The sequence below is a fragment of the Muntiacus reevesi genome, chromosome 4 (assembly GCF_963930625.1).
Source record: "Muntiacus reevesi chromosome 4, mMunRee1.1, whole genome shotgun sequence".
NCBI classification, from domain to species: domain Eukaryota; kingdom Metazoa; phylum Chordata; class Mammalia; order Artiodactyla; family Cervidae; genus Muntiacus; species Muntiacus reevesi.
This window is the reverse complement of record NC_089252.1, coordinates 169,424,855-169,449,992: the sequence shown is the minus strand read 5'-3', so window position 1 is coordinate 169,449,992 and position 25,138 is coordinate 169,424,855. Positions and strand designations below refer to the sequence as shown.

At 44.4% G+C, this 25,138-nt stretch overlaps 1 protein-coding gene across 2 annotated transcripts; it reads left to right on the top strand.

Moving 5' to 3' along the window:
• Positions 1 to 553: 553 nt before the first annotated feature.
• ATP23 (ATP23 metallopeptidase and ATP synthase assembly factor homolog) lies at positions 554 to 24,708 on the top strand. 2 transcript variants are annotated; one of them, XM_065934739.1, is made up of 6 exons: positions 554 to 646; positions 11,455 to 11,500; positions 12,196 to 12,277; positions 16,435 to 16,572; positions 23,022 to 23,105; positions 24,249 to 24,708. In XM_065934739.1, exons 2-6 carry the CDS (start codon positions 11,484 to 11,486, stop codon positions 24,450 to 24,452), a joined length of 525 nt encoding a protein of 174 aa, XP_065790811.1. In that variant the 5' UTR covers positions 554 to 646; positions 11,455 to 11,483; the 3' UTR covers positions 24,453 to 24,708. The 2 variants fall into 2 exon arrangements, with proteins under 2 accessions (XP_065790811.1, XP_065790812.1); XM_065934740.1 differs by lacking the exon at positions 554 to 646 and adding an exon at positions 6,661 to 7,075.
• The last annotated feature ends 430 nt before the right edge of the window (positions 24,709 to 25,138 follow it).

Genomic DNA, 25,138 nt, shown 5'->3' with positions numbered 1-25,138 from the left:
TCTAAAATCCTTATGCCCTCACCATATCTCAATGGGCAGTCTACAGTTCGTGTGTGAATTTTAAGTTCTCAATTTGTGGTCCCCCCAACAGGTCCTCAATTTTATAAACAAGAATTAACGTAGATATTAGAGCACATTACAATGTTAATTACAAATTCTCAACTTACATTTTCTAAGAAGGGGCAGAAAAGTAAGAAATTTTAGTCAAGAGCTGCAGGGCCACTTCATTTGGCCGAAAAGCTCAAAGAACAAGCGGGCGTGACCCAGATTCCCAGAGCAGACTCTCAGCCTGCCGGCACGACTAGATACCCTGGCAGGACAACTGCCTCTTCAAAGGGTCGTCCTTCCCTCTTCGCTCTTTCCAAAAGATCCTGAGCGTCTCAGACTCTCCCGCTAAAGGCGCCCATTGGTGACCGTCGAGCGCCTCCGGTTTCCCTGGTAACAGCCAGCCACACAAACCGCGCTCCCATAAGGCTTCCCAGAATGCCGCGCGCCTCTCTAATTCACTTCCGGGTGCGGAGGCCTGACTCCTTCCGTCGGTCGGTTTTCTTATCTTAGCGGTGTGGGGTTTCTGGGCCCGGGTGTGTTATATTCCTGCAGTGGGTGGTGGAGACTTTTGTTCTTTCTCTGCCTTCGAAACGGGTCGGTAAGGAAAGGCCAATTTCACCGAATTTTTGGTGGCTCTCGATGAGTGAATTTTTAGTTGCAAAAAAAGCTAGAAAGCGCTTTAAAGTATGTGGAACTTCATTTGTTGCTGTGTTATTTTAAGCAGCTTTACACAACTTCCTATAAAACAACTATTTTTGCCTTAGAAAATGAAGGCAAGCACACACAGGCGCAAACGAAACCAAACCGCCAAATTTCCTCTTCACAGTGAGCCCAACCCCAAATGTGGAAGTTTGAGGCAGAGAAGTGTCTTGCCGGGCCCAGCAAGGAGAAGGGAGCTGGGGCTCAAACACCCCAGATTCCCCGAAGGATTTCAGCCCAGGATTTATTTCTTTAGATTTATTATCTTATTCTTTTGGCGGTGGCGGGTCTTTGTTGCTGCTCTGGGGCTTTCTCTAGTGTCAGTGGACCGGTGCTGTTCTCTCGGTGTGGGGCATAGGCTCTAGGCGTGAGGGCTTCAGTAGTTGCAGCTGGAGGGCTTAGTTGCTCCCCTGCGTGTGGGATCTTCCCGGGACTGAACCTGTGGCTCTTGCAGTGGAAGACAGATTCTTTAGCACTGGACCACCGGGGAAGCCCAAAGTAAAGGATTTATAGAAGCCGGCGAGGGAGGCTGGTTGCAGGGTACTGATCAGCTCCTGCAGGATTCTCTGGTTGATGTTGAGATAATAGGGCATTTAACAGTGTCTGTCCTAAGGTGTCTATTGGGTCTGGGGGCTCATGATCGTCAGATAGTTTCTCCCATTTGGTGGTGGTTTTAGTATCTGTAATTCAGGAAGTATGTATCAGATACTATTATCTTGGTATTTCAGAGAGGAGCTACAGCAGAGGTTATGGGAGAAGGTTGGGGGGGGGGGGGTGTCTGTCCTGGAAAGGCCCTATAGGGTCCTGCTTGGTTAAACATTCACCGGTAAACAACCACAGGAAACACTTAGGAGCAGTCTTCCAGACCCTCTCTCTGCATATAATGTTTCAGGCTCTAATTACATTGTACATGCTATTTTGTAATTTAAAAAGCTTTTATAAGCATATTTCATTTAAAAACCAACATGGTTGTATGTTTTCCATTGTATTTTTTGTTAAAACAGTTTCTGTCCTTTTTTAAAAAAACTTTTATTTGCTTGGCTGTGTTGGGTCTTAGCTGTGGCATGGAGGCTCTCTAGTTGTGGCACAGGCTCCAGAGTATGCCAGCTTCAGTCGTTGCCGCGCTCAGGCTCACTGCTTGCTCCAAGGCATGTAGGATCTTAGTTCTCTGACCAGGGATCAAACCCAGGTCCCTTGAGAGCAGGTCCCCTGCACTTCAAGGAGGATTCTTTCCCTCTGGGCCACCACGGAAACCCCTTCTTTCTGTTCTTAATTAGTACTGCAATGGAGAAATGAAAATCCTTACAGCTAAATCTTTGCCTAAGTTCTCATTTCTCTGCAGTAATTATTTTTCTCTTTTTAACTTAGTAATTTGTTTTTGCACTTCCCCATCTCTTTCAAATGCCTTCCCCTTCCACTCATGTCTTTATAGTATAAATGGATGAAATTACACATATGGCATCCAAAGCCTACTCAATTTTTAAAAGTTTATCTTTCTGATTTTAAGAGTAATACATACTTACTGTAGAACCTTAGGAAAATCTGGATGAATGTAATAAAAATATTCTGATATGTAGACAACTACTGATCATATTTTGGTATACAGTTTTCTAGTTTTCTCTCTGTTGTCTTCAGCAATGAGCATCAAAAAAATGTTTGGTAATATAGTGGGGTGAATGACACCTTTTAATTTGTATTTCTTTGCTTATTCATGTAGTTGAATAGCATTTCAAAAGTTCACATTTTATAGTCCATTTCAGGCCCCATCTTCTCTATCTAGCCTTCCCTGAGAATTCCAGACTAATCACATTAACTTATAATAGTCTAGGTTCTCACAGCAAGCATACTGGGGTGGTTTGCCATTCCCTCTTCCAGAGTGAAAAAGCCAGCTTAAAACTAAATATTAAAAAAAACTAAGATCATGGCATCTGCCCCCATTACTTCAAGGCAAATGGAAGAGGAAAAGGTGGAAGCAATGACAGATTTTCTCTTCTTAGGCTCTAAAATCACTTGGATGGTGACTGCAGCCATGAAATCAGAAGACGATGCTTCTTGGCAGGAAAGCTATGATAAACCTAGACAGTGTATTGAAAAGTAGAGACATCACTCTGCTGACAAAGATCCATATAGTTGAAGCTATAGTCTTCCCAGTGGTCACATACAGTTGTGAGAGCTGAACTGTAAAGAAGGCAGCTGCTGCTGCTAAGTCACTTCAGTCGTGTCTGACTTTGTGCGACCCCATAGACGGCAGCTCACCAGGCTCCGCTATCCTGGGATTCTCCAGGCAGGAACATTGGAGTGGGTTGCCATTTCCTTCTTCAATGCATGAAAGTGAAAAGTGAAAGTGAAGTCGCTCAGTTGTGTCCGACTCTTCGGGACCCCATGGACTGCAGCCTACTAGGCTCCTCCATCAATGGGATTTTCCAGGCAAGAGTACTGGAGTGGGTTGCCATCGATTCTCCAAAGAAGGCAGAATGCCAAGGAATTGAACTATGTTGCTGGAGAAGACTCCTGAGAGTCTCTTGGACAGAAAGGAGTTCAAACCAGTCAATCTTAAAGGAAATCAATCCTGAATACTTACTGGAAGGACTGATGCTGAAGCTGAAGCTCCAGTATTTTGGTCACCTGATATGAACAGCTGACTCATTGGAAAAGACCATGATGCTGGGAAAGATTGAGGGCAGAAGGAAAAGAGGGCATCAGAGGATGAGATGACTGGATGGCATCACTGATGCAAAGTCTGTGAACTTGGGCAAACTCTGACAGATGTGAGGGACTAGGAGGCCTGGCCTGTTGCAATTCATGTGTTTGCAGAGAGTCTGACACAACTGGGTAACTGAGCAACAAAAACATAATGGTCTAGTTTTCCGTATTTGTATCTTTTAGTTCCCTAACTCTGTTAGAGCTAGCTGTGTGGTCCTGGATAAATTATTCAGTTTTGTTGAGCCCACTTTCTTTATCTGCAAAATATACTGATAATAATATTTATTTTGCAAGGTTGTGGTAGGGATTAGAAGTAACGTATCTCAGCTTAATAAAAAGTAGCTTTTTTCTTATAGCCTTAGCAGTCTATGTACATAGGAGGTATTCATAATTTTATATTTCAAATGTAATCTGAGCATCTCAATCAATTTAGTTATTGATTGAGCACCTTTGACACATAGGTACTGTTCATATTCCTCAGCATCTCTTGAATCTTTATGATTTAGATACCTTTCTTACATAAATCACATGCTCCTCTCAACCTCAAAAATTCTCTTATGTTTCTGCTGCCATGCCTAGCACGTCACAGAAGGTGCTGAATAAATGTTGAGCTGAACTGAGTAAATTTAGTGGAAAAAGAGAAACACAAGTTAGTTAAAACCTGTCAGGTATTGATGAACCCATAATAGGTACAAAGTACTTTGTACTTTGGGAGATCAGGAGAGATTAGTTTTGATTAAGGTATCTGGGAATGCCCTGTGGATTAGGTAGATTTGATCAGGACCTGGAATTTAAGGACTGAAGGTGTGTGTGTGTGCGTGCTCAGCTGTGTCCGACTCTTTGCGACCCCATGGACTGTAGCCCACCAGACGGTGTCCACAGGGTTTTCCAGGCAAGAATACTGGAGTAGATTGCCATTTCCTTTTCCAAGGACAGAGGATGATGGCTTAAGGATGGAATTATGAGTTAAGACTTGGAGGTATAAGTTAAAATGTTGTGTTTTGTTATGTTGATGAAAAAATTAATAGTTGATTTAAGAAAGGAATGGAAAATTTTATTTGAGACAATCTGAGGATTATGACCTGGGAGGCAGTCTTTCAGAAAGCTCTCTGAGGACTGCCCCACCCCTTAGAGGTCCCAGCTCTGTTACGTGTTTTTGAGATAAAGGGTTATACATCAAATGAATTATTGACAGAAGGAAGGTTATGTCTCAAGGAGTTATGAAGTAGTGGGTCATCCTGACACTATACAAGATTGAGAAGAACTATAAGCTCTGGTTAATGCAGTTGCACAATACACTCTAAGGGGAAGGGAAGAGGCCCGATCTGGCAGAGAAAAAATTTAAGTTTAAATTATTCTTGTCATAAAATATGAATTTATTTCATCAATTAGAGTTATTTTTTGCCGAGGTCCAGCCCCGGCAGGACCAGGAATACCCAAGGGATGAGTGGTGTCGGCGAGGAAGCAGACAGACAGACAGACACACAGAAAGTTGCGTAGAATTTTTAGGACAGCTCAGTTTTTATAGAATGAACGTTGCCTCTCCCTTAAGTCACCACATATTACATCAGATATTGGTTTTGTGCTTCTGTCAATAGTTTTCTTTCCCATGCTTTTCCCCTCTGCACTCATCTGGAACTTTCCCGATTACAGTTTATTCCTAAATGTCCCGTACACAGTCTTCTTGCCTCAGTGGCCTAACACTTTCACTCTAACAAAAAAACGATGTTCCATAGATTCCAGATATAGTATGAATTCTTTGGGTAATCAAACAATCCATGGGAAGGGTCACAGTAACATGTTTGACATTTCTGAGACTAGTACCATGAGAAAAACCTGATATTTTTCTTTACCTGAAACCACAAAATCTCAATTTACAATGATTAAACAGCGAAAACACCTCTAAAGCAGCAAAACACCTCTATTAATAGATAATGGCAGTGAGACTGGTTAATATAAATCTTCTATTGAAATCCTATGTACCCCATTTCCTAACTCTACAAAAATACCCATAATCTTCCATGATGTTTAAAGAAAGGGAAACAATGAACAAATAGCAGCAAGGAAATAGCAATAGTGAAAACCCTTTCAACAAAGGAGCAAGTAAACTAAAGCAGTATATCTACTTCTAAACCTAAATGCCTCTACTCTTTTCTATTCTAGAACATTATAATTTGTTAAGCAAGCAGCCAAACTATACCTGTGGCCTTTTCTTTTCTGACTTGATGTTTATGGTCGTGTCCAGAGCCAGAGCAATCATGAGCATTTCGAAAAAGGCTTGGACTTTTCCAGCGAGGCCTTATTACTATATATTGTATTTCCAAAAATTAATAGAAAGCCCAACAACAGTAAGACAGAAGGAGGAAAGAGACATACCGGGCCCCCGGGACAATCTCTAGGGGAAGAGCTGCCTTGCAGGTTCCTCTCTCGTCCCGGCGGCTCCCGAAGGGACATATTGGGCCTCCGGGGCAGCCCCAGGTGAGGAGGAGCTGCCTTGCAGATTCCTCTCTTGTCCCGTGGCCTTGTCATGGTTTGGGCGCACCCCAGCTGCTCCCGGCAATTTTTGGTGGCAAAAAAATAGGGTGGGCGAATGGGCCTAGATGAGGCAAGATGCAAAAGGAGTCTGGTCTTATATTTTGAGGATTTTAGCGCGACCAATCGTTATAATTGCAGTTTTCAAACGTTTCCGGGAAACACTGCTTTCAGTATGGCTTGGGGCTTCAAGAGAGAGGTGGACCAGGGACTGCAGTCAGCCTGCTGGTGGGCAGAGCCGGGAGTGGGAAGGTGGCAAAAACCTTCAGGGGGAGGAGAGTATTTAATGGCCAGCACTGGTCAGGAGGTAAGGAAGGGGTGTGCCCGAGGAAGCGGGGCTGCGGAGCAAGGCTTGTGTACACCGTACAAGCAGGCGGAGGCGCAGCGGCGAAGCCCCCAGGGGGCGGGCTGCATTCTGCGGGGGTACAGGTCTGCTCAGCCCGCGGGCCCCTGGCCCCGCCCCTAGCCCCGCCCAGCAGCCGCCGCCCCGCCCCGCAGCCACCGCCCCGCCCCTGGCCCCGCCCAGCAGCCGGCGCCCCTCCCCTCCCCTCTAGCCCCGCCCAGCAGCCGTCGCCCCGCCCCTCCCCGCCGCCCCGCCCCGTTGCCGTCGCCCCGCCCAGCACTCGCCGCCCCGCCCCGTTGCCGTCGCCCCGCCCAGCACTCGCCGCCCCGCCCCGTTGCCGTCGCCCTTGCCCGCGCTTCTAGCCCCGCACTCGGTCAGTGTCCGGGGTTGCAGACCCCGGCGACTGAACGTCCTTGGCCCCGCCCAGCGACGGCGGCCGGGCTGGCGCGGGTCCGGCCTGGCAGAGGGAGGGCCTGGGCGGTGGGAGGGAGGTTACCTTTCCCCCTCTCACCCTCCGCCGCCCGAAGCGGGAGGAAGAAGCCGCGGCGAGGTCCGTGGGCGGCATGGCAGAAGCTCCGGATGAGCGCGAGCCGGGCCCCGAGGCCGCGGAGCCGCTGCCGCAGCAGCACGGCGGGTGCCAAGTCTTCTCCGAGCGGCTGGCTCAGCAGAAGCCACCGCAGGGGTTCCTCTCCAGCTTCTTCACCAACGAGCAGAAGTGCCAGCTTATGCTCTTGAAGACGTTGGCGACAAGTAGGAGCCGTGACCCGGGGCCGGGCGCCTGCGGGCTGGGGTCCGAGTCCGGCGGGCGGGCAGGGGCCTCCGCACCCCTCCGCTAGGGCGCTCCGGTTCGGCCCAGGTGTGGCGGGGGCCGGTTCTGGCCCCAAGGGCAGAGTGAGGGCAGGTTCGGCATCGTGGGGTGCTGAGCCTCAGTTTCGGTCAGGGAAGGCGCTGAGACCCCCTTCAGGACGACTTTTGCCTGAGGCGTGAATGAGGAGTCGGGTTAGGAGTTAGCCCTTTCCGCCACCTTCTGACAGATCCTCTCATTTCGTAGGTAAACTGTGCAGTTATATGGGGACTGGAGAGTCCCGTTGAAGCCGAGTTTTAAGGAGCTACGTTAGTTAAAGCATACTTGCTGAAATCGCGCACTCAGATGGGATTTGAGCGCAGCTAAAACTCAGATTGGGACTTGAACCCTGCAGGCTGGGACCGGAACCTGCTGTCTTTTAATTGAAATCGCACACCTGGTCTCAGGGAAGTTCAGGTTCTTTATGTCTCACTGCAGTAGGAATTGAGCAGGAGGCAAAATGATAGGTAAGAAGTAGATTTATTGAGAGAGACACAAACTGCATACAGTGTGGGCTGTCAGAAGGTGGGAGGCCCTGGGAGATCCACGTGCCATAGACAGGAGGCGGTCTGTCTCAGGCGGTGAGGGTGGCCCGGGTATATGGGCTGGTTGGTTTTTATGGGCTGGGTAGTTTCATAGGCTAATGAGTGGGAGGATTATTCCAGCTCCTTTGGAGACGGGGGTGTGGATTTCCAGGGTTTGGGCCAGAGCCCACTGTTTGGCCTTTTGTGGTTAGCTTCGGAACTGCTGTGCGATGTGTCATTTAGCATGCTGATAAATTAAAATGAGCGTATAATAAGGCTCAAGATCTACTGAAAGTTGGATCTTCTGCCGTCTTGGGCCTGACTTTTTCTAACCATTGTATGTCATGTCCACAACAGCTCTGTCCTCCTTTAAGGGTTGTGCCCCGCCCTGTTCACTGCTGCTGGCAGTGCAAAGACAGTTCTGCAGTCCTGCTCTTTGTTGAAAAGGGTTGTTAACCTTCATACACGGATGGGCTTCAGAGTGTGGAAACTTCTGACACGGACTGCGAAACTCCTGTTTGTATGCTCCTAAGGGCATCTTTCTGGGGAGAGAGTTCATAGCCCCATGATGTTCTGACATGCCCATGACCCTGAAAAGGTTAAGAACCATTGATGCGGGTTACATAGGGACACCGTCTGCTGGCCAGTTTCTAAATCCAGGGACATTGCACTAGAGATTTCTTAACTTTTTTACAACGCCCTAGACTTCCCAAGTTTACTTTAGATACATTAAGAGAATCAAAGACAAACTTGTTTGTCCCCAAATAAGATTACTGTTTCATAGCTGGCCAGTGACAGTTCAAAAGTCAACCACTCAGTGAGTTTTCCATCCTTCTTGAGATTACCTGCATCTCAGGGAATCAGGGGAGGGGAAAAGGGAGTAGAGGGGAATGATGACATTGTATTTACTTTGCAAATATGTATCAAATACCTCCTAGATTCTGCTTTGGGCAAATACAGAGAGTAGTTGGGACCTTGCCTTGAAAATGTTCCAAAGTGGAATGCAGTGGAAAGGACATGGGCTGCAGATTTAGACATGGGTTTAAATTTTGATCCCTTTCCTTGTTACATATGGAAGAGTGCTTTAACTCTCTGATCCTGTCTGTCTTTATCAGGGAAAGGAAAAGGGAGTTGGGAAGGGGTGAAAGTACCTCTGTTAGGGTTGTTGTGAGGAATAGGTTTTATCAGTGTACAATGCCAGTGTGTCAGGAGATGAATAAAGAAGCTGTAGCTGTTCTCACAGTGGAAGAGCCGAAAAGTGGAGGAAGAGTTGAGATAGGAAGTGAGAAGGGCCAGGTGCTGAACTTGAGTCCCAGTAGCAATTAACCCGCTTCAGCCTTCCAAGGGGTAAGCTGCTGGAGAACCTGTTAGTCTATTAAAGCATCAGCCTGCAGCTTTAAAATCCTGTCCCTGGGACGGATGTGATGAAAGAGATCAGGCCTCAAGGGAGATATTTGTTTTATTTTTCTCCAAAGCACATCCATTCTAAATACTGCAGGTCCTTCTTTGAAGAACCAAACCAATGTGCTCCCAGCATTTTTTTTTTTTTTTTTAGAGAGGACACTAGACTTTTGAACCCATTTCAGCTCTGTAAAACTCTCAGTTGCTTCAGTAATAATGCATTTAGTATGGTGCCTGATACTTGATATACACTAAGTAGTGTTTATTAATAATAATTGCTTTACTGTTAACACTCTTTTAGAGGAGTCAGGTTAGAAAAGCAGTAACCAGTACTTAACTTTCTCATCCAACAATACTTTTACTCACCTGTTTTTGCTTTCAGCATTTGAAAACCTTAATATCTTCTTCTTCTTTCTTTTTTTTGCTTATGTCATGTAATTTGCTGTGCATTTATATTCTCAGACAGGACATCTCTGAAAAGTTGATGTTAGAGGCACCTGGGTTCCTTATATTTTCCTGTAATTTTAACAGGCTCATAGATTCTTAGAAGTGGTGGCGGGGGGCTCCGGAGTTGTCTCGGCCTTTTCACTCCCATCACTGACCAGAAACCTCTGTGCCATCATTTGGCCAGAGTGTTTTCGAGCTCTGTTGGAACATGTTCTCTCTGAAGCCCTTTGAGGCTACCAGGCTTTTGTATCGACTGCTGTAATTGTTGGAAAAACCCTTTCTCGTGCTGAGTTGAAATGTGCCCCATGTAACTTCTGCCCTTTGGTCCTTGTTCTGCTCTCTGAAGAAATGTTGGCAGAATCTATGCCCACACGACACCTCTTCAGATACTAGAAATTATTGGGGCCTTAGTTACATCTTTTTTTTTTTAACTTTAAACTTTTTATTTTGTATTGAGGTATAGCCGCTGAGCAATGTTGTGATAACTTATGGTGGACGGCACAGGGACTCAGCCGTCCACATACACGTATCCGTTCTCCTCCGAACTCCCCTCCCATCCAAGCTGGCAAGTAGCAGTGAGCAGAGTTCCATGTGCTATACAGGAGGTTTTTGTCGGCTCTCCATTTTAAATATGGTTGTGTGTACATGACCTTCCCAGAGTGCCCAACTATCCCTCCCCACACCCCCACTCTGCCCGGCAACCGTGACTTTGTTTTCTGTCCGTGGGTCTCTGTTTAAGTTCGTTTGATCGTTTCCTTTTAGATTCCACATGTAAGGGATGTCATGTGATGGTTCTCCTTCTCTGACTCACTTCGCTCAGTGTGACACTGTCTTGGTCCATCTGTGTCGCTGCAAACGGCATCATTTCATTCTTTTTCGCGGCCGAGGAATATTCCGCTGTGTGTGTGGACCACATCTCTACCCATTCCCCTGTCAGTGGGCGTTTAGGTTGCTTCCACGTCTTGGCTCTTGGGAACAGTGCTGCGGTGAACGCTGGGCTGCATGTATCCGTTCGGAGCATGGTTTTCTCCAGACGTGTGCCCTGGAGTGGGGTTGCAGGGTCAGTGGTAGCTCTGTTTTTAGTTTTTTAAGGAGCGTCTGTACTGTTCTCCGTAGCGGCTGTAGCAGTTTACACTCCCGTCAACAGTGCGGGAGGGTTCCCTTTCCCCCACACCCTCTCCACCTTTGCTGTTCGTGGCTCTGTTGATGGTAGCCATTCTGACCGTGTGGGGTGATGTCTCAGTGTCGTTTTGATTTGCATTTCCTCAATAACTAGAGATGTTGGACATCTCTGCCTGTGCCTGTTGGCCTGCGGTTGGCTTCTTTCTCCTTTCCAAGTCTACAGATCCCTTTCTTGCTTCCCGTGGGACGTAGCCCTGCACCGTTGCAGTCAGCTCCCCCTGGGGAACAGCCTCGGCCGGCGGGTCCTGTTTAGGGAGTGGTACTCGGAATGGGATGCTGTGTACAGATGAGGCCGACCTCAGGGGGCCGCGCACTGCCTTCCTCTGGTCTGGTGCTCTGCGGCTATGACCACAGTCATGCTGGTTTGTCTTGTTCACGTACATTCCCTCAGGCTTTTGGTACCTATTTTAACATATTGTGTTTGATCATTTAATTGAGAAACATATTTGGTATTATCTAAGATGTTTGGTGGTACACATTTTGGTATTTCTGTCAGTGTTAATTTAAGCTTATCTTTTTGTATTCATTTTTTAATCAATTTTAAGATATTAGTATTACTTAAAATTTTTGCTAATTAGTATTACTTAAAATTAGATATTAGTATTATTTCACTAAGATTTGAGACGTATTTTTTCTTTTATAATATCTTCTTTTATAATATTTGGATAATTTAATTGCTGCTTTTTCTTTTTTTCCAATTACCATATGTAATTGAATCAATGTCTTTCTAGATCCATATGTCAAACTTCTGCTTGATGCCATGAAGCATTCAGGCTGGTAAGTAAATCTTTTTCAAGCGCGCCTCCATATTCTGACTGCTGAAAACAGGCCCCCCTTCCTCCCCCGCCCCCACAAGCTGGACCCTCTTCAGGTTTTCACTCGGGCCGCAGAGCCCTCTCCACGTGGTAGGTGGTGGCTGGCTGCATTCTCTCCAGGCAGGCCTTCTTCTCTCCGGACCTCTTCTGCCCTAACTCCACGTCTCTGGCTCCACCATTCACCTCAGGTGTTTAGTAAAGACAATACCTAACATCTTTCTCGTAACTACTTACCAAACCTGCTTTTTCCACGATGCCAGTCTCAGCATTACCCTTCATGGAGGAGAAGTCTCAGTTTGTTATGCATGCGGTAGCCTTCCAGGTGTCGTTCAACGTTGAGGGGATCAGAAAAAGTGACTTCTGAGCTCCCCTTCTTAACATTCTGGCCCAAGGGCAGAAACTCCAGTGTATTTCCTTCATTAGTCGAGCCAGTGCCTTATGGACTCACGGGTAGCATTTGAACTGGGATGGATTTTGCAGACAGTTGCCCTACTCTGCAGACGAGAGGACTAAATGCTGGAGGTGTTCGCTTGCTCTCCCGAGGTGTCCTGGGTGGCCGTGGTGCAGATAGGGGTGATCCGGGTCTCCTGGCCCAGGGCTGCGCCCCGTGGACGCTGCTTCTGGACGTTATCTCTTTAATCCGTTCTTGCCTTCCAGTGCTGTTAACAAAGACAGACACTTTGCTTGTGAAGACTGTAACGGAAATGTCAGTGGAGGTTTTGACGCTGCAGTGTCCCAGGTAGGCGTTTTACCAAGTCGTTTTCTTTCCTGCAGTTCTCCTCGTGTTTGCTGAGTGCCTTCCACGTGCCAGGCATTCTGCTGGGTAGACTTTGTGTGGGATTAAAAAAAATGCGTTAGTCGTGATTCTGACCCTTAAGGTCCTAACATCTCACAGGGGAGACAAGCCGCGAATGCAGACCATGACAGGACTTGAGGCAGGTTAAACTCCTGGAGGCGGGTGTGGTTCCCAGGGGGATGTTGTATAGTACAGCTGCTGTATGTGGGAGGCTTTGAATGTCAGGATAAAGAGTTTCATCTTTACACAGTGGGAAGTGATGCATCTTTGAGAATTTTTGATGAGGGGAGCGAGTTTTCTCATCTGTAAAATATGGGTAACGATTGTATTTATCTCACAGAACGGTTATGAGAATTAAATGAGATTTCTCTTGTAAAGTACACTCAAGCCAACACATGTTAGTTTTAAGTCAGTGCGGGTTTCTGACAGAGCGGGTTTCTGACAGAGCGGGTTTCTCTCTCGAGGTGGTAGATGGATATGTCATATGATGAGGGTAGATTTAAGTGTTGGACATCACTGATTCCATCATGAATATATAACACACATTTAAGTACATTTAATTGTTTCTTGCTAGGGGATGTTATGTGTATTTTGGTTATTTATAGCTGTTTCAGGGAAATCATGGAAAAGAGCAACATAGCAGAGGGGTGAGGTGTCTGAGTTTTGGAGTCAGACAGACTTTGAGTTCAAATCCTTATTCCCCTGCTTATTAGCTGTGGGGCTTGGGCAAGTTATTCATTTTATTCTCAGTTTCCTCATTTGTAAATTAAAAAAAATTAATTTCTTTTAATTGGAGACTGATTACAATATTGTAGTGGTTTTTGCCATACACTGACATGAATCAGCCATGGGTGCACATGTGTTCCCCATCCTGAACCCCCCTCCCCCCTTCCTCCCCATCCCAATCCCTCAGGGTCATCCCAGTGCAGCAGCCATGAGCACCCTGCCTCATGCATCGAACCTGGGCTGGCGATCTGTTTCATAGATGATAATATACATGTTTCAATGCTATTCTTTCAAATCATCCCACCCTCGCCTTCTCCCACAGAGTCCAAAAGACTGTTCTTTACATCTGTGTCTCTTTTGCTGTCTCGCATGTAGGGTCATTGTTACCATCTTTCTAAATTCCATATATATGCATCAGTAGACTGTATTGGTATTTTTCTTTCTGACTTACTTCACTCTGTATAATAGACTCCAGTTTCATCCACCTCTTTAGAACTGATTCAAATGCATTCTTTCTAATGGCTAGTAATATTCCATTGTGTATATGTATCACAGTTTTCTTATCCATTCCTCATTTGTAAATTGAGAACTGTGACACCTATAGCTCTCCAGGTGGGTCCTGGTGAGTTCATTCCCTTTTGGGGTTAAATAGAGTGCACATTTTGAATCTTCATCTTATTTCTCAGCAGTGTTATACACAGTTGGGAACTCTTTTCTTTTTAATTAAAATTTTTGTTGTGAAGTATCTCATTCATGCAGAAGAATAACAAATCTATATGTATGTGTTCAGTCATAATAATAAAATGAACATCTGTATAACTACCACACAGATTTGAGAAACAAAACCCTGCTGGGACTTTAGAAGCTTGTGTGCCCCTTCTTGGATCATAGCCCCCCTTCCTAATTTTTGACTTTCGTAATAATCATTCCCTGCTTGCCTGAATGGTTTTAACATCTATGTATACAGTCAAAAAATGTGCTATATAGTTGCCTGCCTTTAAAAAAGTTTTAAAAAAATTTATTTATTTGGCTGCACCAGGTCTTAGTTGTGGTAAGTGAGATCTTTCTTTCATCTTCATTGCAAAATGCGGAATCTTTAGTTATGGCGTGTAAAACCTTTGGTTGTGGAATGTGGGATCTAGCTCCCTGACCAGGGATCGAACCCCGGAACCCGGCACTGGGAGCGTGAAGTCTTAGCCACTGGGCCACCAGGAAAGTCCTTTGTTGCCTGTTTTTAAGCTTTATATATACTTGGGGTCATAGGTAATACTCTGTCATTTTATGAAATTATGCCGGATGTAGTCCTCTGTAATTTAGTTCTTTTGTACGACATTGTGAGGTTCTTGTCTTGTATGCATCCCTGTTGTGTATATTATTCACTGTTGTGTATAATATGCACTGTTGTGTATATTATTCCATTGGACATTTGTATTGGAGTTTATCCCTCTAATGTCATTTCCAGTGTTATTATTATAAGCAATGCTGCTGTGAATTCTTCACCTCCTCTCCTGAAGCACACACAGGCAGGGGTTACCGTAGGGTTTCTGGCTGGAGAGGATTGCTGGCTCATATCTCACGCATTCCCTTGACTTGAGCAGCTAATGCCACTTTCTGGCCGTGGTTTCTGGTATGCAGCTTGCTCCTTTGGTAGCTCAGCTTCCTGAACCAGCCCTTAAATGTTGAAGTCCCTTAATCTAGAGTGTTACAGCCCCTTCCTTCCTTTGCAGCACTCTGCCGAGGCGATCTGATTTGTTTTGCTAGATCAGAACTCTGTCTTGAATTCCACATCCAGAGCCAAGTGTTCACTGCACATCTACACTTGGGAGTTTTAAAGGCATCTCAGACCTGACGTGTCCAAATTCAAGTTGATAATTTTTGCCACCCTCCATCTCCACCCAACCTGGTCTTTTAGTTTTGGATATCTCAGTGAATGGTACCACCATCCATCCTGTTATGCAAGCTAGAACTTTAGGGATCATCCTTGATCCCTCTGATGCCCTTCTCATTTTCTATCCAGCACCAAATTTTGCGCAGTCTACTTCCTAAATACCTTTTAGGCTCCCACCACCCTGGCTCGGGCACTATTATCTCTTGCCTAGAATACTTTATTCTCATTTGGTTAGTCTCTCTGCATCCAGTTTGGATCATCTTATGCCTGTTTTTCCAACTGTGGTCAAAAGGATGAAAGCAAAATAACCCACCCCCGTTTCACTGTTCCCTTTCAGGGACTTCCCACTGCTGTCGGCATAAAGCGTGACTTGGCCCTGATGACCTCACCAGCCCTACCTCATGCCTACCACCTCCAACTTTGTGCTTCAGTCCTAAAGGCCTGCCTTCACCTTCTCAGACATTCCTGTCCTTCAACCCTCGCCCTACCCTTTGCATGTATTATTCTCTCTCTGGAACGCTCCCTTCCCCGCTCCTCAAATTTAACTCCTGTTCATCCATCCATTAGATCCCAGTTTTAACATTCCTTCTACAGAGAACCATTTCCCAACTCTGCAGATCATTGTGCGAACTCATAGCAACTGTTACTGCATGTGCTCAGACGTTTTGGTAAATATTTGATTAATTTCTATCTCCATTTGTAGCCTGTAAATAGGTCTTGATAAATATTAGTTGAATAAATGAATGTTGAATGAATGTATATAAAATACCTGGGACATGTCCCAGTGTCTGGCACTTAGTAAGTACGGAGGAAGTAGAAACTATTATCTTTAGGACCCCTCGTGTCTTTGTTATTCTCGTAGGGTCCTCCCGTTCAGTGTGCTGTTGGCTTTTTGCTCTTCTTTCTGAAGGTCTTAAGGACTTTTCCTGGCAATTCTAATAGAATGGGACAGTGTGGTCATGCATTGTCGATTCATTGCTCATTCAGAAACTTGATAAGAAGCCTTTTACATATATTCTCATTTAATTCTCACAGTTCTATGAGGTAGGTAATGTAAGTCATCTCCTTTTAATAGTTGAGGAAACTGAGGCACAGAAAGCTTAGGAAACTTGCCCAAGGCCACTGACTTAGGCAGGCGTGGGGCTGGAACTTGAATCGCTGCTTCATTGCAAGCTCCACGCTTAAATACTGTTGAGACGGTGGCGTCCAAGACAGGCAGGTGCAGTCCACCCCGCGAGGGTGGTCCGTGAGTAAAGGCCCTTAAACGAAGTGCTCTGCGTCCAAGGAGCGGGGAGCCCCTGGGAAGGCTCGCTGGCGTGTATGGAGAAGGCTGGGCCTCGATGGTGGGGAGGGTGTGGGCTCCGTGGAGGAGAGGAGGTGAGGCCTCCCATCACTGCGCCCCCTCGGGGAGGGTGAAGGTGGACGCTTACGCAAGGAGAGTCGCTCCTGGACGTGACTGAACTTCTCTCCCTCTGGCGCCTCTTAGATTGTTCTGTGCCAGAACAACATCCGTAACCAGGCCCACATGAACAGAGTGGTCACCCACGAGCTCATTCACGCCTTCGATCACTGCCGCGCTCACGTCAACTGGTTCACCAACGTCCGACACTTGGCCTGCTCTGAGGTAAGTTCTGTTGTAGAAGATTCTTCCCCCCCAAGCCTGACATTGTGTGTTTGAACATTTTATTCAAGTATGATTTATTTAAACATCCTTGTTTTCTTGTCATAATTCCATGTTAGTCTTTGATTTCTAACTATTGAATACAATTTTTGTCTTAAATATGACCTTTAAAGCCTAATAATACTGATTTGACTATCATATGACTATGACTAATTATAATATAAAAAATGGTTTTTCCTGTGGAATAAACAGTTCCTATATCATAAAATTTATATAAACATTTACTGAGGGCTGTGTGCCTAACACTGTTCTGTTTGTGGATTCTTATTTAATCTTCACAAAATCCCTTGAGGTGTAGATACTGTTATTCCCATTTTATTTATGTGAAACGTGAGGCAATTGTTTAGACACCATAGTTAGTAAGTGGCAGAGGCAAGATTACAATCAAGGTTCTTGATGGGTTTGCTGTGCTGCCTTCCACAGGTAAAGTTGCTAGCTTTCCCTGGAATAAAACAGTTCATTTCAAAAATACAACGTTAGTTCAGTCACTCAGTTGTGTCTGATTCTTTGTGACCCCATGGACTGCAGCATGCCAGGTTTCCCTGTCCATTACCAACTACGGGAGCTTACTCAAACTCATGTCATCGAGTTGGTGATGCCATCCAACCGTCTCCTCCTCTGTCATCCCATTCTCTTCCCAGCTTCAATCTTTCCCAGCATCAGGGTCTTTCCCAGTGAGTCAGTTTTTCGCATCAGGTGGCCAAAGTATTGGAGTTTCAGGTTCAGCATCAGTACTTTGAACAAATATTCAGGACTGATCTCCTTCATGATAGACTGGTTGGATCTCCTTGCAGTCCAAGGGACTCTCAAGAGTCTTCTCCAACACCACAGTTCAAAAGCATCAATTCTTTGACACTCCGCTTTGTTTATAGTCCAACTCTCACATCCATACATGACTGTTGGAAAAACCATGGTTTTGACTAGATGGACCCTTGTTGGCAAAAGTTATGTCTCTGCTTTTTAATATGCTGTCTAGGTTAGTCATAGCTTTTCTTCCAAGGAGCAAGCGTCTTTTAATTTTATGGCTACAGTTACCATCTGCAGTGATTTTGGGGGCCCCAAAAATAAAGTCTGTCACTGTTTCCATTGTTGCCCCATCTATTTGCCATGAAGTGATGGGACCTGATGCCATGATCTTAGTTTTCTGAATGTTGAATTCTAAGCCAACTTTTTCACTCTCCTCTTTCACTTTCAAGAGGCTCTTTAGTTCTTCTTCACTTTTTGCCATAAGGGTGGTGTCATCTGCATGTCTGAGGTTATTGATATTTCTCTCAGCAATCTTGATTCCAGGTTGTGCTTCATCCAGCCCAGCATTTTGCATGATGTACTCTGCATATAAGTTAAATAAGCAGGGTGACAATATACAGCCTTGATGTACTCCTTTTCCTATTTGGAACCAGTCTGTTGTTCCATGTCCAGTTCTAACTGTTGCTTCCTGACCTGCATACAGGTTTCTCAAGAGGCAGGTCAGGTGGTCTGGTATTCCCATCTCTTTCAGAATTTTCCACAGTTTGTTGTGATACACACAGTCAAAGGCTTTGGCACAGTCAGTAAAGCAGAAATAGATGTTTTTCTGGAACTCTCTTGCTTTTTCTATAATCCAGTGGATATTTGCAATTTGATCTCTGGTTCCTCTGCCTTTTCTGAATCCAGCTTGAACATCTGGAAGTTCAGGGTTCATGTACTTTTGAAGCCTGGCTTGGAGGATTTTGAGCATTACTTTGCTAGTGTGTGAGATGACTGCAATTGTGTGGTAGTTTGAGCATTCTTTGGGATTGCCTTTCTTTGGGATTGGAATGAAAATGGACCTTTTCCATTCCTGTGGCCACTGCTGAGTTTTCCAAATTTGCTGGCATATTGAGTCCAGCACTTTCACAGCATCATCTTTCAGGATTTGAAATAGCTCAACTGGTATTCCATCACATCCACTAGCTTTGTTTGTAGTGATGCTTCCTAAGGCCCACTTGACTTGGCATTTCAGGATATCTGGCTCTAGGTGAGTGATCACACCATCATGGTTATCTGGGTCATGAAGATCTTTTTTGTATAGTTCTTCTGTGTATTCTTGCCACTTCTTAAATCTGCTTCTGTTAGGTTCATACCATTTCTGTCCTTTATTGAGCCCATCTTTGCATGAAATGTTCCCTTGGTATCTCTAATTTTCTTGAAGAGATCTCTAGTCTTTCCCATTCTATTATTTTCCTCTGTTTCTTTGCATTGATCGCTGAGGAAGGGTTTCTTATCTCTCCTTGCTATTCTTTGGAAGTCTGCATTGAAATGGTTATATCTTTCCTTTTCTCCTTTGCCTTTAGCTTCTCTTCTTTTCTCAGCTATATGTAAGGCCTCCTCAGACAACCATTTTGCCTTTTTGCATTTCTTTTTCTTGGGGATGGTCTTGATCACTGCCTCCTGTACAATGTCACAAACCTCCATCCGAAGTTCTTCAGGCTGTCTGTCTATCAGATCCAATCCCTTGAATCTATTTGTCACTCCCACTGTATAGGGATTTGATTTAGGTCATATGTGAATGGTCTAGTGGTTTTTCCTGCTTTCTTCAATTTTAGTCTTAATTTGGCAATAAGGAGCTCATGATCTGAGCCATAGTCAGCTCCTGGTCTTGTTTTCGCTGACGGTATAGAGCTTCTCCATCTTTGGCTGCAAAGAATATAATCAATCTGATTTCGGTATTGACCATCTGGTGATGTCCGTGTGTAGAATCTTCTCTTGTGTTGTTGGAAGAGGGTGTTTGCTATGACCAGTGCGTTCTCTTGGCAAAACTCTGTTAGCCTTTTCCCTGCTTCATTCTGTACTCCAAGGCCAAATTTGCCTGTTACTCCAGGTATCTCTGACTTCCTACTTTTGCGTTCCAGTCCCCCATAATGAAAAGGACATTTTTTTGGGTGTTAGTTCTAGAAGGTCTTGTAGGTCTTCATAGAACCGTTCAACTTCAGGTTCTTTGGCATTACTGGTTGGGGCATAGACTTGGATTACTGTGGTATTGAATGGTTTGCCTTGGACACGAACAGAGATCATTCTGTCATTTTTGAGATTGCACCCAAGTACTGCATTTCGGACTCTTTTGTTGACTGTAAAGACTACTCCATTTCTTCTAAGGGATTCTTGCCCAGTGTAGTAGATATAATGGTCATCTGAGTTAAGTTCACCCCTTCCAGTCCATTTTAGTTCACTCATTGGTAAAATGTTGATGTTCACCCTTGCCATCTCCTGTTTGACCACTTCCAATTTACCTTGATTCATAGACCTAACATTCCAGGTTCCTATGCAGTATTGCTCTTTACAGCATTAGATTTTACTTCCATCACCAATCCCATCCACAACTGCGTGTTGTTTTTCTTTGGCTCCATCCCTTCATTCTTTCTGGAGTTGTTTCTCCACTGTTCTCCAGTAGCATGTGGGCACCTGCCGACCTGGGGAGTTCATCTTTTGGTGTCCTATCTCTGCCTGTCTTTGATGGCAGAGTAGAAGGACGTGCACTCATCTTCTGTGAGAATTCCAAAATTGCAACTCGCTGCTGAACAACTGTCGACAGGAGAATGCCCACCAAAAGAACATACCCCGTGTCCAAGGGCAAAGGAGAAGCCCCTGCTAGACGGCAGGAGGGGCAAAATCAAAGCCCATACCTGCCAGAGACACGCGCAGGGCTCAAACGAAGCCGTGTGCACCAGGTGACCCACAGAAACTGAGCCAGACCTGCCCCGAGTGTTTGAACGTCTTTGCTCGGAAATCTGCCTTTCTTTAAGATTCGTGTCAATCGTTTTATAGCCGGGGGAACGCACCTCGTGCCAGTGTTATCTCAGAATGCATGTTGTGGGTGAGGGGCCTGGCGCCAGTCTCTGAGCTTTCAGACATTTCCTTTCTGTCATCTGCAGACTGCTAGTAGCTATACAGATCATTTAAGATGATATTAAACGTTTGAGTGTGTCCTGTGGAGGTACAGGTCAGCAGCGGCCTGCCGCTGGGGCAGGGGCCCTGGGTGAGGCAGACCTGGGTTTGGCGTAAGTCCTCTTGGAGGAGGTCTCCATTAACCGCACCACAGAGCTGCCAGGACTTACACAGGACTGGGGAACAGATCTTGGAGGCACAAACAGAACCTAGTGCACCAGGACCCAGCAGAAAGGAGCAGTGACCCACAAGAGACTGACCCAGACTTGCCCGTGAGTGTCCAGGAGGCTCCGGCGGAGGTGTGGTTGGCGGTGGCCTGGTATAAGGTCAGGGGCGCTGAGCGCGGCAGTGCGTCCGTGGGACCTTTTCAAGGAGGTCTCCATTACCTTCATTACCTCCACCATAGTTTTGGTCTCAGGTCAAACAAGAGGGAGGGAGCACAGCCCCACCCATCAAACAGAAAAGTAGATTAAAGATTTACTGAGCATGACCCCGCCCATCAGAACAAGACGCAGTATCCCCCTCAGTCAGTCTCTCCCATCTGGAAGCTTCCATAAGCCTCTTATCCTTCTCCATCAGAGGGCAGACAGAATGAAAACCACAGTCACAGAAAACTAATCAAACTGACCACATGGACCACAGCCTTGTCTAACTCAATGAAACCATGAGCCATGCCATGTTAGGCCACCCAAGGCCGGTGGGTCATGGTGGAGAGTTCTGATAAAACATGGTCCACTGGAGAAGGGAATGGCAAACCACTTCAGTATTCTTGCCTTGAGAACCCCATCAGCAGGATGAAAAATACAACATAGGAAGATATTATTATCTTCCTATGTTGACTGGGTTGCTTTCAGAAATACACATATATATGCTCCTAGAAAGACATTTGTATTTCATACTTGCGTTTCATTAATTGAAGAGTGCAATGTGCTGAGAAGCTAAAAAAAAAAACTAATATAAATTTCAAGCTTATATTTCATAACTTAGATTATTTTCTCTTTCCCTTGAAATTAATAAGCAGCCTCACTGCGTCTGATTATAACTCATATGATTTGGAAAAAAGACCGAAACCTGAGCTTTTGAATATTTCTCTCTCTCTGGAGTGTTACAAGAATTAATGCCTGTTAGCTAGTTAAACTGTGTTAAGTGCTTTGAGCTCCTCAGAGGAATGAAGCTATGTTATTATAGGAGTAAAAAGAAGTGGGCCATTTGATTGCAGTGAATGAGCAAAATTGTGGCCAGGCTGGCTATAGAATGTGGGTAGTTCCACAACTATTTCACATATTAAAGCTGCTTTTCAGAGTAGGAAATGGCAACCCACTCCAGTATTCTTGCCTGGAAACTTCCATGGACAGAGGAGCCTGGCAGACTACAGTCCATGGGGCTGCAAAGAGTCGGACACGACAGCACACACACGAAGCTCTTCTTACCGTAAAGATACAGCAGATTAGAAGATATTACTACCTTCAGGCTTCATGTTCGTAGCATGAACACTTTGGAATGTTCTTGATTCTTGTACCCACTAATTTTTCATAGGCCAGCTGAGGCCTTGGAGGAAGGTCATGAACTTACACGGGTTTAAGGGAAGGTCTGAGAGCGCGTCGGTGGTTTGGGCCGGGAGGCCTGGGAGGTTTGTGTGCCCGAGTGTCTTAGGTACCAATGTGTTCTGTTTTATGCTCACACTGAAAATCAGTCTGTAGGTCTTTGGAAGAGTGCTTTTTTGAAGTCCTTTTGGTCATTTCTAGAAGTGAGAACAGAGTATCTGTAAAGACTGTAGAGAGCATAATCTTTAACTCAGAAGTCCAACTCTGACTTTTGGTTCGAACAGAAATTAGTTCTGTCATTAAGGTTCCAGAGGAACATTTTGAAAATCCCTTTTGAATCGGTGATTCCCCTCAGTATATTTGGCGTTTTATTATTAGTGTAGCTCATAGATGTCTGGTCTTTTTTTTTTTAATGCTTTTCTGAATTGGGTAGTTCTTTATTTGTTTATTTATTGGTTGCACTGGATCTTCGTTGCCATGCCGTCTTTTCTCTCGCTGCAGCCAGCAGGGGCTACACTCCGCTTGTGGCGCACCGGCTTCTCATTGCGGTGGCTTCTCTTGTTGCAGATCATGGGCCTCAGTAGTCATGGCACAAGGGCTTGGTGGGTGCGGTTTCTGGGCTCTAGAGCACAGGTTCAGTAATTGTGGCGCGTGGGATTAGCTGCTCCATGGCTCGTGGGATCTTCTTAGACAAGGGATCGAACCCATGTCTCCTGTATTGGCAGCAGATTCTTTAGCACTCAGCCACCAGGGACGCCCTCTGCTCTTTTTCTTAACTTAAGAACTTCTTAAGCCAATAGAGTTAAAAAAAATCTTACAGATACTCTGTCCTCAGAAAAATATGCCAATTTTATGTTCTTTTATAATTAAAAAAAAATCAGTTGATATAAAGGTATAGAGCGCGAGTGCTTACTTTCTTTTTGTCTGCCTTCTGTCTTGTGATAGGTTCGAGCTGCTAACCTTAGTGGAGACTGCTCACTTTTAAATGAAATATTCAGGTTGCATTTTGGATTAAAACAACACCATCAGGTAAAAACTAACGTATGAAATCACTTAACTGTCAAGAGTGCTATGAGTGGAAATAATGAATAGAGAAATGAGAAGTACATTTAGTATTTGACATGTGAAAGAACTATTATTTGAAGAGAATACAACATGTATATCACTTAAGCCAATAGAGGGAATTCAGTTATGTCTTATAATTATGGGCAAGCTCTGTGACTGGGAGATTTTCACAGTGAAAAGAGCTATGATATCTCGCATGGGGTCATTTTGGATGGGGGTAGATAATGAATGGAAATGAAATCACAACCTGTCTTACTTCTATTCTAACAGTCCTGGACTTCTATTTTCAAACTATCATTGTTCTTGAGACAAAAAAGTAATACGTGTCAGAACAGAGACTTCAGCTTAGTGCAGTGTGTATTCGTGCACCTTTCAAGGCTGTGTGATGTGACAGCGATGCTTTGGATTGGCACAGACTTCATTATGAAGGACTGAGCTGAGAGATTTTGTGAACAAAAACAAAATGAAAACTATAGGCAAGACCAATCCTGCTGGAAAGCTTTTAAGGTCACCCACAGATGGACATGGGGAGAAGAAATTTAGAACTGACGGACTGGTGAAGGATGTGAGCATTTCTTCCCACGGCAACCAAGGGGCTCTCTGTCCACACTGAGGAGAGAGGCTGATCAGAGCTTCTCTATGGGAAGAGGCTGCCAGGCCAATTTGTGACGTACCTGGGCATCAGCGATTCAGAGAGCAGTTTCAGTTATCCAGCAATGGTCAGCTGTGAAAAATTGAGAGAGAGAGGCACAGCAGTATATTTCAGATTTATTCAAGTTAAAAAATTCAACCAGAACCTTATTTATAAACTTTTTTAATGATTTTTCAAATTGGGAGTTACTGTTTAGCAGATATTGCCTAGAACTTATCATCATTGGGAAAGATAAGAAGGGAGGAGAGGAAGAGATCTTTCTTATACCTCAGTAATTTTAGATTGAACTAAGCATGCTCCATAATTTAATCTTTATTTTTTGGACTGATAGAAATTAATAAAATAACATGAAAGAAAATTAATTTTGACCGTGGTTCAGACATTATGTGAAGTGTTACTATTTCATGAGTAAATTCTCATATAAGATTAACGCTCTATACTTTCTTGCTCCTTAGACTTGTGTTCGAGACAGAGCCATTCGTTCTATCCTGGCTGTTAGGAACATTAGCAAAGAAGTAGCTCAGAAAGCTGTTGATGAAGTTTTTGAGTCTTGTTTCAATGACCATGAACCTTTTGGAAGGATCCCTCATAACAAGACCTATGCAAGATATGCTCATAGAGACTTTCAAAACCGGGATCGATACTACTCAAATATATGAAGACAATGATATTTTATACTATAGAGCGTCAGTGGTCATGAAGAAAGTATGGTTCGTAAGTGGACAAACATAAACGATCAATTAAATACAAGGAGACACAGAAGATGCTGATTCTAACATCAGAAAAAGTAACTGTGGTGAGAAGTGAAATTGCCTTAAACGCAAAGGCAAACATTGTATCTTTGTAGCTTTGGATCTTTATTTACCAGTTGGTAAATAAAGCAAATAAATTGTCCATTTAAAATTTTCTACAATATACTTGTTCTTACTTGTGTTTTGTTTTTGTGATAGTGATTTGTTTTTATTATATGTGATTATTTTAATACTTGATTATGAAACCTGTGAAGTATGCCCTTGTGTGATGTGTATGTCTTCTCTGGAAAAATTTCTATTCAGATCCTCTGCCCATTTTTAAATCAGGTTGTTTGTTTTTTGATGTTGAGTTGTATGAGTTTTTGTATATTTTTTTAAGTAACCCCTTATCAGATATTGTTTGCATATATCTTCTCCCATTTAGTAGGTGACCTTTTCATGTTGTTGATGGTTTCCTTTGTTATGCAAAGGCTTTTTAGTTTTAATGTCCCTTTTGTTTATTTTTGCTGTTCTTTTGCTTGCCTGAGGAAACATATCAAAACAAAAATTACTGAGGGTGACGACAAAGAGTTTACTGCCTGTGTTTTCTTCTA

Excerpts from the sequence above, each read along its gene's own strand:
- ATP23 (XM_065934740.1), top strand. The coding sequence starts at position 6,889 with ATGGCAGAAGCTCCGGATGAGCGCGAGCCGGGCCCCGAGGCCGCGGAG. Across the intron at positions 7,076-11,454 it reads CTTGAAGACGTTGGCGACAA|ATCCATATGTCAAACTTCTG; the intron begins GTAGGAGCCGTG and ends ATGTCTTTCTAG. Across the intron at positions 23,106-24,248 it reads GATTAAAACAACACCATCAG|ACTTGTGTTCGAGACAGAGC; the intron begins GTAAAAACTAAC and ends CTTGCTCCTTAG.